General features: G+C 33.6%; 2 protein-coding genes across 2 annotated transcripts; one reads left to right on the top strand and one right to left on the bottom strand.

Annotated features, from left to right (window-relative positions):
• Positions 1–325: 325 nt before the first annotated feature.
• On the bottom strand, positions 326–4,680 carry LOC111446588 (geranylgeranyl transferase type-2 subunit alpha 1). Its single transcript, XM_023085447.1, has 8 exons — positions 4,456–4,680; positions 4,205–4,367; positions 3,865–4,025; positions 3,651–3,755; positions 2,419–3,216; positions 2,143–2,320; positions 1,709–1,895; positions 326–1,310 (listed from the first exon to the last, which is right to left on the bottom strand). Exons 1-8 carry the CDS (start codon positions 4,569–4,571, stop codon positions 916–918), a joined length of 2,103 nt encoding a protein of 700 aa, XP_022941215.1. The 5' UTR covers positions 4,572–4,680; the 3' UTR covers positions 326–915.
• A 3,838-nt stretch (positions 4,681–8,518) lies between these two features.
• LOC111445827 (protein ECERIFERUM 2) lies at positions 8,519–10,930 on the top strand. Its single transcript, XM_023084339.1, has 2 exons — positions 8,519–9,223; positions 9,918–10,930. Exons 1-2 carry the CDS (start codon positions 8,780–8,782, stop codon positions 10,791–10,793), a joined length of 1,320 nt encoding a protein of 439 aa, XP_022940107.1. The 5' UTR covers positions 8,519–8,779; the 3' UTR covers positions 10,794–10,930.
• Positions 10,931–12,890: the final 1,960 nt, after the last annotated feature.

The raw sequence follows: 12,890 nt of genomic DNA, 5'->3' as shown, positions 1-12,890 counted from the left end.
TACTTTTCAACCGTGTGTTTAATTCAATTGAAGTTCATGAGTATGATGTCATTTCTGACCCTCCAATTTTCGAAAATTTTAAATCCAAAATCAAATAAGATTATAACTATAAATAAAAAATAAAAATAAATAAATAAATAAATAAAAATGCAAAACGTTAACCAGCAACGAAAGAGAGGTTTAGACAATAAAAGGTAAATTCTGATCAAATAAATAATGCAACGGTCCAAAGCACTTACTTCGGTCCGTTCTTCGTGAATTCCTTTCGAAATCTTCGATCAAGTCAGATGAGTATATCCTCCGTTGGTGATCTCGTTTCTTTCACTTCAACCAAATCGTGCCTGCATGCTACACATATCTCAACATATTATAAATTATTGAATCATGATTCTTCAAAATTTTGGCATAACAAGAAGGCAAAGGACGGTTCTACAAATACATAATGAAGAAACTTGTATGGTATGACTTAAACTCGACCACAGCCATTTGACACACTGACACGCCATGATGTATAAATGAGCAAGTGAAACAAGGATGATAATGGAGTTTGAAGCAAAATTCGAAGTAGCGAGTACCAAATTCATTTCCATGTCATCACCAGACCTCCCATTCCCGTTACGTTATATATCTGTTCGAGCTCTCGGAGATGTGTCATCCATCAGTAAATTCAAATCCAAATCGTCGAATGGTCGCCAGAATCATAGAATAATTTGAATGGTGTTGGATATAACAAATGATTTGAATGCTTGTTGGATGTAATGTCGGATCCTCGGTTCTTACCCTTGTGTTGTAACAAAAGATTTGATGGTTCGTACCTTGCTGATCAACGATAGTTCGTAGCAGACGTTTTAACATTCGGAAGACGAACGAACTATCAAAGTGTAGAGAATCGGATGCAGATAAAACTAAATTCATCTATTGTACTTGTTTGCCATCAAGCCAGTGGAGTTTGGGAAGAACCTTAACCAGAAATGCCTTAAACCTCTCACTGGATATCATGTTTCCTTCAATATCTAATTGAGTCAAGTTCAGATCTTTGAATAGAAAATAAGCTTCCCAGTAACTTGCCAGGTCGGGGCTATCAGTTACCATTTTATCACTGCTCAGATCATTTTCTTTTTCTTCGGAATGAGACAGGGGAGATGAGAAGAGATATCTTGTGGTGTCGATGGAATGCGAACCGATCTCATTGTATGAGACATCCAAAACTTTCAAGGACTTCAACGTTCTTAGAGACTGCAACGCGGTAAAACTACCGATTTTATTGTTGCTCAAACTCAAGCAAGAGAGAAGCTGCAAGGCCTCCAATCCTGTCCAAGGGTCATATGACATAAAAAAGTAGAAATTTAATATGTTGCAATATCAAGATCAAATTTCTCAATCATATCAACAAAACTGTGTCCCCAAATAATTAATCAAACCCACAACATGCAACTAGATTTTTGTTTTAACTTATAAATTTGAAATGCTTTTAATACCTGTGAGAGTCCAAGTCAGGTTGCATCCACCAACCGTACTAATATTTAGACCAATTTCGATGTCAATGTCCTATATTTAGACCAACTTGGATGGTCAACTACGAACTTTGCATGGTTTTCCAATCAAATTACACGAATAAATTTGATGGCATATAATGACCATAGATAACGCAGGAAAGTGCAACAACAATTAGTTCCGCTTATTGTATAAGCCAAGTAGAAAAGTATACCTTCAGTTGAACGGAGTTCGTTATGGCTGAGGTCCAGCACTTGAACCCATAGTAATCTTTCAACAGATCCTATCCGCGAAATTGATAAATTATTGAGCCTTACACAGGTAGTACTGCCTAAATACGGTGAGGTCTGGTCTTTGTAGCAATAGCAGTGTCTAAACAAAGACTCCGTAGTCGATGTCACCTGCGAAGAAACCAAAGTATTAGTCACTCTTCCTGTCGAACATACGACAGTAGTAAAATTCTCATTTAAGCACATGGAACAAGGCAAAGATTCCAAGGATAAATAATTTAATGTCACAAAGGGAAACATAAAACAAGTGTGAAGTTACAGATTCTAGTCCCTGGTGGCATAAGGGACATCATTATCAATATCATAGACAAAAGAAGTATAAATTTCCATTAGTTGATAACAAGAAATCGTTAATCACCTTCTGCAATAAAACTAAGCTGTGTTCATCCTTGTAGTAATGAAAATGTGTTGGGTCCAACTTCATCAGGTCCTGGTAAAGTTCAAGCACTTCCTCAAGTTGGGCCACTTTATTGGCATGTGGAGATGTTGCAACATGAGCCATCAGAAATCTTGCAAGAGTGAGCTTACCAATTTTACTACAAAGAAGCGGAAAATTAAAATGAGAAAGATGTGATTTATGAACAGTATAAAATAATAAAATGTGCAAAAGAACTGGAGTGAGCAGTGAGTATACCATTCGGTCTCGGACAATAATTCTCGGAAAAGAGCTATTTCATTGCTTATAATCTCAGCACACCGTTCAGAACTAGAAGGTGCATAATTATTCTCAATGGTTAGATTATCGGAAGAAGCAAATGGTAAAGTTTGAGGACTAATGCCGCAACTAGTAAAGTTTTCATCCTTCCACCAGATCCCTTCATTACCACAATCTTCAATAGGTGTTTCTCTTAAATGCACAGACACTTCAAAAGAAAAACAAGTTGGTTTCACATGATGAAAACCACTTGCTGATGTTATTTTCTGAGAACTTCCAAGACTGACTTCCACAGAGTAAGATTCAGAAGAATTCATCTTTCCTTGAGGAAAACTAAGATGACTAACCCAAGCTTTGGCAGCATCATGGCCACATTTTGAGAGTGGTTTCCAAATAAGATCTCCTCTTAAATTAGCTGTAGATTTAACACTCACTGAAGATGAGTCAACACCTTGAACAGGCTGATCGAAGTAAAGAATGAGAGCCAACGTTTCTGAGTCAGAATGGAAGCTTCTAGATGGAGATAGGGTTTGATCATCCAGACTTCTATTTCTTGATAACACCACTCTGTAACTATGAGGTGGCCAAGAGGAAACAAGACTTGGAGCATTTGATTTTATCGTTTGGTCCAGAAGCCAAAGATGATAAAACCAACCACTTTGATCATCTGGATCAGTGAAAATAGCTTGGTGCACGAGCTCATACTCCTCATTTAACACCTTTTCAGCTGGGAAATAACCTTCAGCCTTTTTGTTCAGCAGTTTAGCAAGAAGCGCACTACAAGGTGGAAGTGACATCAATGAATTTATACTTACGACACAGTTGAAGATAACTAAAACTTTCGACAGAAAAAACACTGAGAAGAAAAGTGAAAGTCTAGAAAATTCCATAAAATGTAATTTTATATACACTAGTTTTCCAAATAAAATGGCTTATAGAAGACTCGAGGTGAGTTTTATGTGGCCTTAACGTTTACATAACACAATAATATCCATGCCACGTTCATCAGATGGCTAATAGAATTAAGACAAATGTTAAATCAGTTGAGAATTGTAATGTGTAAATCTGAATTACCGCTAAAACAGGAAACACCGGTAATATCTTCCTTGGATAGTTGAATTTTATGAACAAGCAGAAAAGGATGAGCCAGCACAACTGGTCCTAAATCTTTTACAGAATAAATTTTCAACTGAGGATTACGTAGGCTATACCTGCGATTATGCCATGCTGAATAATTGCTGAAATTTGTGTCTATCATATCTGTTGTATACTTCAACTCTTTCTCCTCGGGTATGTTCGTTAACTCTGCCACAAATCTGATAAACGGACAAAGAAATATATGAACTAATACATCCAAAATGGTCATGTAAACAGCGGCTATCGGCCTAGAAGGATTGGACAAGGAGAATGCAAGCAGATGTTAACCTTCTGTAGTTCCATGCATGAAAATTCCTAGCGTCGAGCTTCTGAAACTTTCCAAGAAGACGCAACTCAAGATCGGTGGATGAATGCCCCTTGCTCAAGATCCATTTTCGATGATACCACGCGCCGTACGACTTGACGTTCTGACGCAGTGCACTTTCAGCCTACATTAGATGAATTGACGGAACCTAAATCAGTAGTTCGTACTAACAATCAACAACAGCGTTGAGCCAACCAAACGCATTAACGAAACGACATCTTCGGACCGATTAACTAAAAGCAAAAGCCTAGTCGAGAATTGAACAAAGAGCTTCAAATCCAGCGACGACAAATGACAACTTACTACTCTGAGTTCCTCATCGAGGATCGCTTTGATCGACTCGGTATCTGATGGAGATTCCTTCAGGTAGTGTTCGACCGCAAGTTTCCTATAGTTCCAAGCCGTATACAGATCCGGATTCATTTCCAGCACCTTAGCACTAACCTCTAGGGCTTCCTTATCATAGCTGCAACGATCAATCCAAAAATCAAATCACAGAAACACCTAAACCGTTACTGAAACACGAAACAGAGATAAGCAAGTCAAATATATACTTCTTCTGGTGGTGATTTTCGAGCAATTGAGATTGCAGAGGACGAAGCTTGGCGGCTTCCGCCGCCGAAGCCTCTTCTTCCTCCGGTTTCTGAGGCTTGCGCGGCCGTCCGTGCATTTTCGGTGCAGTGCAGTGTTCTTCGGAAGGATCGAAATTAGCGCCTCTGAAGGAGATGAAGATGTAACATCAAGCGAAAATCGAGAGAGAGAGAGAGAGAGAGAGAGAGAGCGATAAATTTTATATGAAGCTTCGTTTTCGTATTCGAGTCAAAAACCGGGAGAGCAGGAGATTGAATGGACGAGTTGGTCCGCGCCATGGCCCACTAACAACTCGGCCCAACATAAACTAATAGGCCGTAACTACTTCAATTTAGCTCAGCCCATTAAACGGCTCGGAGCGTGTAAATGTATTTTTAAAACGACCCAACTCAACCCGAACTACTAATCCAACCCAACCTAACCCGACCCCTATAATTTGGGTTGGATTGGTCCGAGTTGCCGGGTTGGATGTACACCCTTACCCTCGACTAGTTCGAGCATTATTAGGTCTATATTTTCACACCGTCGAACTCAAACAATTATTAAAAATAATAATAAATAATAAAATAAAATATAGAAAAAATAACAATAAAACCGTTATTTTTCATAATATTTAAAACTTTGTTCTTCTTTGTAGTATAACAAATTTAAAGGGTATAAATTTTTTAAGCATAATAAATATTTGAATATTAAAAATAGAAGTATTATAACTCCTTTAATAAAAAATTATATATTTAAATTATCCAATATTAGATGATAGGTAGAAATCAGTAAAATTTGGATTACTTTGTTGATCGAATATCTTAGGGCAAAAACCTTGTTTTAGATTCGAATCACTCACAAGTAAGATCGATCATGTCTAGCTTAAATGATTTTTGTTGATCAAATATCTCAAGGCAATAACACTTGCTTGAGATTCGAATCACTCCACAAACAAGATTGATCATGTCGAGTTTGAATAATTCTACATGCAACTTAAACTACATAAAATTGCAAACAAACTTAGCTATTAGCTAAAATACATTAATGAAATAAAATAACTCTAAATTACTCAATTCACCCAAAATTTATATCATGAACTTCATTTTTAATGTGCCATGAATTGAAATATCTTTTAATAATTTAAACATTAATTTCTTCGTCTCTTTATTGAAGTATATTGTATGATTGATGTCTCTTGGTTCATATCATTAGAGATGTCCACGAGCCAAGACGGAAACAAGGAAGTTTTCTTGATCCCACCTCGTGTTTTTATTTTTATTTCTATTTCTACAAAATTCTTCATTTATTTTTACAAAATCACTATTCTTTACGAGAACTTCTCTCTCAATTCTTAATATATTTTTTATATAAAAAAGTATTTATTTTATAATATTTATAGTGTTTAATTTAATTCGTAAAAAAAACTCAAATTTCAATATTACTTATCCACTTAAATAAATAAATATAAAATAGAGGGGAGTAGGTAGAGATGAAAAATATAATTTTCATGAGCCCTAATCTATCTCTACTCTCTCTTTCATTCCGATGTACGAAAATAAGTAAATTAAATTAAATTAAATTAAATTAAATTAAATCAAATTTATTTTAGTGAAATAGATGCACTTTATTGTATGGCCTCCTCTACTCCAAACAATAATTATATAACTTTCATCCTTTTAGTAAGAGGTGTCATAAAATCATAGGTCCAATAATTTGGTTTATAAAAGTCCATACTTTTCAACATTTATTTTTTACAAGCTACCGTCTCCACGTGTACATTAAATAAACTAGCAATAAAATCAGTATTTACAAAATAAAATATTTTATTTTATTTAATAAAAATTAAGAACTAAAATGAGTATATTTTTATTTTATTTTTAAAAATTATCACATTTGGCTCTATATTTGTAAAATATAATTATGCCACCAAAATACTTCGTTTTCACCTTAACATTAAATAAACGTTTTAAAATTATTATTAAAATATAAATTTATTAGATCGTTAGACCAACAAAATCGGTAACTAAACATAGTTTATTCATAATTAATATTGACAATTATTCTAGTTATTGTCACATTGTTTAAAATCATTGTCCTGACTTTTTGTTAACCATTTTAATGACAACAAATTAAAAAAAAAAAAAATATATAAATTTTGAAAGGATATTATTTAAAAAATAAATAAAATACAACAAATTAATTTTCTTTTTTTTTTTTAATATTTGAATTTAAAAATATGTACTTATCTCATCTTGAATGCCCTTAATTTCGTCCACTTTCCAACAGGCACAATTACGAAAGGTGACCTACTTCTTAACCTCTCTTGACTATATCATTGTATATTTATGTCGGTTTCATTTATATATTTTTATTTTTTATTTTTTTATTAACTATTAATTTAATTTATAAGCAATAAATATATTTTTAATTACAAAATATTAAAATATAATATAATTACTATTAAAAAAATGTTTTTTTAAGAGTATTGCCTGGAAAAAAGTTTATAAACCGTTGAGCTCGTGCCTTTTCCCTTTTTCCTATTTAATGAAAAACTCAAAACTATAAATATTTTATTCTCTTTTTTTTATTATTATTATTAAATATTTTATTTTCTTTTATTATTATTATTTATTTATTTTAAAGTACATTTTAAAATTGAATTAATGATCATAGCATTCAATTTTTACCGCCGTATGAGTTTGTGAGGAATTTAATTCGTTCAATTAATTCAATACGGTAGAGGTTTGTTTCAATCTCAAATATTAAGTTTTTTTTTTTTTAACAAAATAAATGTGAAAATATTAGATTTTGAACATGAGTATCGTGAAATAAAATAAAATAATATGTTTCAAAAATGTAATAAATTGTTTAAAGAATATTAATAAAATTTCAAAAATTTTAATACTACCCTTAAACTAAAATAAATAAATAAATGTTCTTACTGTGTAACTTTCCATTTTGATAAAAAAGTACTCTTACCATTAATTTTTGAAGTTAATGATATTTTTGAAATAAATAGTAACGGTTTTCATTCAAAACTATGGGTAAGAGTATATAAGATATATTGATATGTGGAAATCACTACAAGAGAATTCAGATTATTTTTTATCAAATATCTCAAGTCAATAACATTGTTTAAGATTTGAATCATTCAACAAATAAGATCGATCATGTCTAGTTTGAATGATTCTTATTAATCAAATATCTCAACGTAAGAACACTTGTTTGAGATTCGAATCACTGCACAAGCAAGATTGATCATGTTTAGCTTGAATGATTTTACATGCAACTTAAATTACATAAAATTGCAAACAAACTTGGTAAAGAAAAGCACAAACGCTCATTTTATTATATTTTCCAAGTTACTCACAAATACAACATACATGGCTTTATATAAACTCAGAATAAGTCATTCCAAAAGTTGTAACATTTATATTTTATGGTCATAATTAACCATGATGTAAATGTAAGTAAAGTAATTAAAATGTCTTAAAATAGATTAATGAAATACAACAACTCTAAATTATAATCCACCCAAAATTTATAAAATGAAGGTTCGTTATTCTGTTGCATGAATTGAAATGTGTTTTTGATAATTTCAACCCTATTTTCTTCGCATCTTTATTGAAATATATTGTATGATTGATGCCTCTTAGTTCATATATATATATTTTTAAAATGAAGTAGAAAGTTTTTATTTATTAATTTAGCTTTTTAAAAAAATTATTAACTAGCTAAATTAATAAAACTATAAATAAAATTTGAATTTATCACCAAAATATTTTTAAAATTTTAAAATTAAAAAAAAAAAAAAAAAAACCCTGGACAATAGTTTATTTAAAAAATATATTTAAACTTTCAAATTTTAATTAATATTATTATATTTTAAATAAATAAATAAATAAGTTTTTTTTTTTTTCTTTATGATTTTTTTAGTGTAAAGGCAATGGTAGGTTTGAATTCCGCTGTTTTCTTTATGAGAATGTAATTTAAACTTAAAAACGGATATGCGTCTCTAGGTAAGCCGTGTTTTCAATCAATAAACTTCCTCATCTTTCCATTTAATAGTTTCCCTATCCATTTCAAATTGCTTTGTTCATATTAAAAGCTCTCATTAATGGCTTCTCCCAACTGCAAGGATGCGTGCGAATCTTCTTCACCACAACAAAAGCCTCTGCCATTCTCCAGTCTTCCATAAATTCAACTCCTCCTCCTCCAAACTTCTCTCACTTCTACGCGCTATTTCATCAGAAAACCGCTCGAAGGTTCCGATTTCTCTCTATTCTTCGTCAGGCGGCGAGATTCATGGACGGCAGCGGAAACGAACTAATTTCCGAAGTGAAATTTTCGTCCGTGGTTCCGGCGAAGGCGACCGGCGAGAATAAGGTCCATGAACTTTCGGCGATCGATCTTGCGATGAAACTTCATTACATTCGCGGCGTTTATTTCTTCAGGCCGAGCGAAGAGGTGAGAAATTTGACGATTTATGACCTAAAGAAACCTATGTTTCCGTTGCTGGAGATATACTATGTCGTTTCGGGGAGGATTCGGAGGAGGATCGAAGATCGCGATCGGCCGTTTATCAAGTGTAATGATAGCGGAGTGAGAATCGTTGAAGTGGAGTGCGAAAAAACGATCGACGAGTGGCTTTCGATCGACGACGACAAGATTTCGCACCGCGATGGAGATTTGGTTTACAGTCGTGCGATCGGGCCAGATCTTGGATTCTCCCCTCTCGTGTTCATCCAGGTGCGTCCGTCTTGTGTGTTGGTTTCCGTAACTGCCTTGACAAAAATAAATAAATAAATAAATAAAATTATTATTATTATCTAAAAATAATTTAATTAAAAAGAAAAGGTTATGAAAGAAAAATAATGATAATTTTCCTAAATAATTGAAAGGTTATTAAATTTGTTTTTTATGGTAAGATTTTTTTTTTTTTTTTTGAAAACTGAATTAAATATAAATAAAATTAATTAACTAAATAATAAAAGCACACATACTTTAATCCATTGCTTGATGACAAAAGGTATTATAGAGTTAATTATATTTAAGTTATTTTAATTAATAAGATAAATTTGGAAATGGAACGATTAATTATGAATGTGATGAACTATATGAACCATGAAATATTTGCCATTGACTTATTTATTATTTAATATTTTTATTATTATTTATGAGGTTTGCGCAATTTCTCAACCTATCATTTAGAGTTGTTGAAATCTCACGTGATATAAATGGACTTTAAAAGAATAAAGTAAATTATTAAAATATTAATAGTTGACGGAATGACTCATCCGTCCAACCTCCGTTAAACAAAAGAAAAATACTATTAATGAAAATAATAAATAATCTAATTGATAATTTTTTAATAAATAAATATTTAAATGTAGTTTTTTATTATAAAATAAAAAATTTTAAAAACCATTTCGGCTGCGTGCAGCTGACTCGGTTCAGGTGCGGCGGACTCTCCGTCGGCCTCAGTTGGGCTCACGTCCTCGGCGATATTTTCTCCGCCTCCACCTTCATCAACGCATGGGGCCACGTCATGAAAAACCGCCCGGTCGAACGACTCCGCCCACTGCCGGCGACTGCGGCGGACCTCATTCGGCCGTCCGGCTCAACTGGACGATCTACATCGCCGATCAAGCGGCTGGACTCGACTGGAGACCTTTGGATCGCTTCAAACGACTGCAAAATGGCGAAGCGGTCGTTTCGAATCACGGAAGAGAAACTGGTACGAATATTGAGCGTCGTCGACCGGAATCGATCGGCGAACTACTCCAGTTTTGAAGCTATTGCTGCGATTTTCTGGAAATGTCTGTCGAAAATACGGCTTGAGGACTCGGATTCGAAGACGATTTCGATCTATTCGACTAAATGTCCTGATAGAGAGGGTCAGATTCCGATAAATGGAATGGTGATGAGCGCCATCGAGGCCGATTTTCCGGTCGCCGGAGCGGAGGAAGGTGCGTTGGCGGAGCTGATTGTGAAGAAGAAAATCGACGAGGGCGAAGAAATCAAGGAATTGGTGGAGAAAGAAAGGGAGGATTCTGACTTCATAGCGTACGGCGCAAGATTGACGTTCGTTGATTTGGAAGAAGCGAATCTCTACGGCTTGGAATTGGAAGGACAGAGGCCAGTTCATGTGAATTATGAAATTGGGGGAGTCGGTGAAAACGGCGTCGTCTTGGTGCTTCCAGGGCCTCCACGTTGCGACGGTAGACCCGGCGGTGACCGGACGGTAACGGTGATCTTGCCGGAGAAACAGCTGCCGGAGCTGATCGATGAACTGCAGAAGCAATGGGCGATTGTTTAAAATCACGGTGCCTTCCACCGCTTGAGTTGAGCAGAGAAAATGAAGAGATCAATTTCGCATTGGATAAATAAATTAAATTTAGTCTTTGTAATTAAAATTGTAATTTAAAATAATGTCTTAGAAAAAACTACTTAAAGCAATGTGATATAAAAGTAAAACCAAAATTTAAAAGACAATAAAACAAATTTAGTCTTTTATTTTATTTTATTTTCATTCATATAAATACATAAAGACAATAAAATTTAAAATCAGTAAAATATGGACTAAACTTCTTTTTTAAATAAAAAATGAAAAATACATAATATGAGCTAAAAGTTTACCGAGTTTTATGTTTGTGAGACCAGTATCTTTGTCTTGTCTTCTATATACTGGAAGATACCCCGTCCCCAAAAATTAAGACTATGACCCCCGAATTAGGGTTTGTAATCCCAGGGTAATATGCTCTTACCACCAAAATCGTTATGAGGTTCATAAAAATCTCTATAGTAGTCATTCATTTTGTTCTTTGTCCATCAAATCTCGATGGACCACGTAGACATGTCACCGATGGCCCACCAGATGATCCATCGCTTACTTGTGTCAATATATATAGGTTCTCATAAATTTAATGCTAATATTTCTCCATCGCAATTAATTAAAAATAAATAATATATATACACACACATAAAATCTAGAAATTTAAATAGGTAAAAAGAAATAAAATTTATATATATATTAGATAATAATTTTAAAATTAATTTATATTAAAATTTTAAATAGAAAGAAATTTGAAATATGATTCATACATTATCTCTCTTCCCAAAATAGCCTTGTCACGCTATATGAGCCGTACGAAATAACGGGAAAGTATTAAAGATGCTTTTGCATTTTGGATGTTTGTCAAAATTGGGCTTTTATTTCGGCCATACGGCCCAATTTCTCCATCTTTTAAATTAACGGCCCAAATACAAAATTGGGCCTTTGGACATTTGAACCTGGATGTGGGCCGGCCCATATTAGCAATGTGCAGCCCAATACCCTATTATTCCAATAGTTATTTATTTATTTATTTACAATGTTTATAATAATAATTATAATTATGAGGGGATGGATAAGTGAGACAAATAAGGATTGAAAAGGGGAATTTTGTTGGTGTGAAAATATTGAAGTGCGAGGAGATGAATAGAGCATGCTACCCAACAACCAAGCATGAAGATCAAGTATGAAAATGGGTGCATGGCCATAGAAAAATTTCGTGCCACGTGACATGTCGTGTTCTCATTTAATTTAACTTCACAATCCCGACACATTCTTACATACACGTTAGTGCACTGAAAAATGTTGGATATTGACACGAAAGATGGATTGACAATTTCATACATCATTGAATAGACGATAAAAATATGAAGATGAACTAAAGATTCAAATAAGAACATCGATAGTATGCTAGGAAGAGGTTAACCAATGTGGGATTTCACAACCCATTCTTTAGGGCCAGCGTCCTCGCTCGGTTTCCACACCCGATCTAACGTCCTCGCTCGCACACCGCTCAGTCTGGCTCTGCTTTCATTGGGTTCCACACTCGACCTAACGTCCTCGCTGGCACACTACCTGATGTCTGGCTCTGATACCATTTATAATAGTCAAAGCCCACCACTAACAAATATGGTCTATTTTATATCGTTATGTACGTGGTCAGCCTCATAGTATTAAAACCCGTATGCTATGGGGGACGAAATGAATATTTTTTATAAATAAAACAAGAAGACAACTCTATAAAAGTTATAAAGAAAAAATTGTTTGGAAAAAAAAAATTATTTTTTTTCCCAAATATATTAGATAATTAAAAAATAAAACCTTTGTTCCGTAGAATGGGTAAGAAAAAGTGTGCAATTTTCTGTAGCTCTATCTATTCCACTTAAAATATCTTCATTCACTTTATTCCTAAGAATATATTAATTCGACAAATAAAGGGCAGTATAGGAATATTCAATTATTGTCCATTGATAACGTCTTTTCGACCTGATCTCGGACCTTGACTCACTCCTCGTGGATAGGGGCTAAAGGTTTTTTTTTTTTTTTTTTTTTTTTTTTTTTTTTTTTTTTTTTTTTTTTTTT

The sequence above is a fragment of the Cucurbita moschata genome, unplaced genomic scaffold (genome assembly GCF_002738365.1).
Source record: "Cucurbita moschata cultivar Rifu unplaced genomic scaffold, Cmos_1.0 Cmo_Scf00008, whole genome shotgun sequence".
In the NCBI taxonomy this organism is placed as follows: domain Eukaryota; kingdom Viridiplantae; phylum Streptophyta; class Magnoliopsida; order Cucurbitales; family Cucurbitaceae; genus Cucurbita; species Cucurbita moschata.
Note: the sequence above shows the minus strand (reverse complement) of the source record. Positions and strands in the feature narration are given on the sequence as shown.

Bases quoted from the DNA above. Each gene is read 5' to 3' on its own strand.
- LOC111445827 (XM_023084339.1), top strand. From the start codon at position 8,780: ATGGACGGCAGCGGAAACGAACTAATTTCCGAAGTGAAATTTTCGTCC. The intron at 9,224-9,917 runs GTGCGTCCGTCT...GGCTGCGTGCAG, and splicing joins CCCCTCTCGTGTTCATCCAG to CTGACTCGGTTCAGGTGCGG.
- LOC111446588 (XM_023085447.1), bottom strand. From the start codon at position 4,571: ATGCACGGACGGCCGCGCAAGCCTCAGAAACCGGAGGAAGAAGAGGCT. The intron at 3,217-3,650 runs GTATAGCCTACG...TCCACCTTGTAG, and splicing joins TCAGCATGGCATAATCGCAG to TGCGCTTCTTGCTAAACTGC. The intron at 1,896-2,142 runs GTGATTAACGAT...GTTTCTTCGCAG, and splicing joins GCTTAGTTTTATTGCAGAAG to GTGACATCGACTACGGAGTC.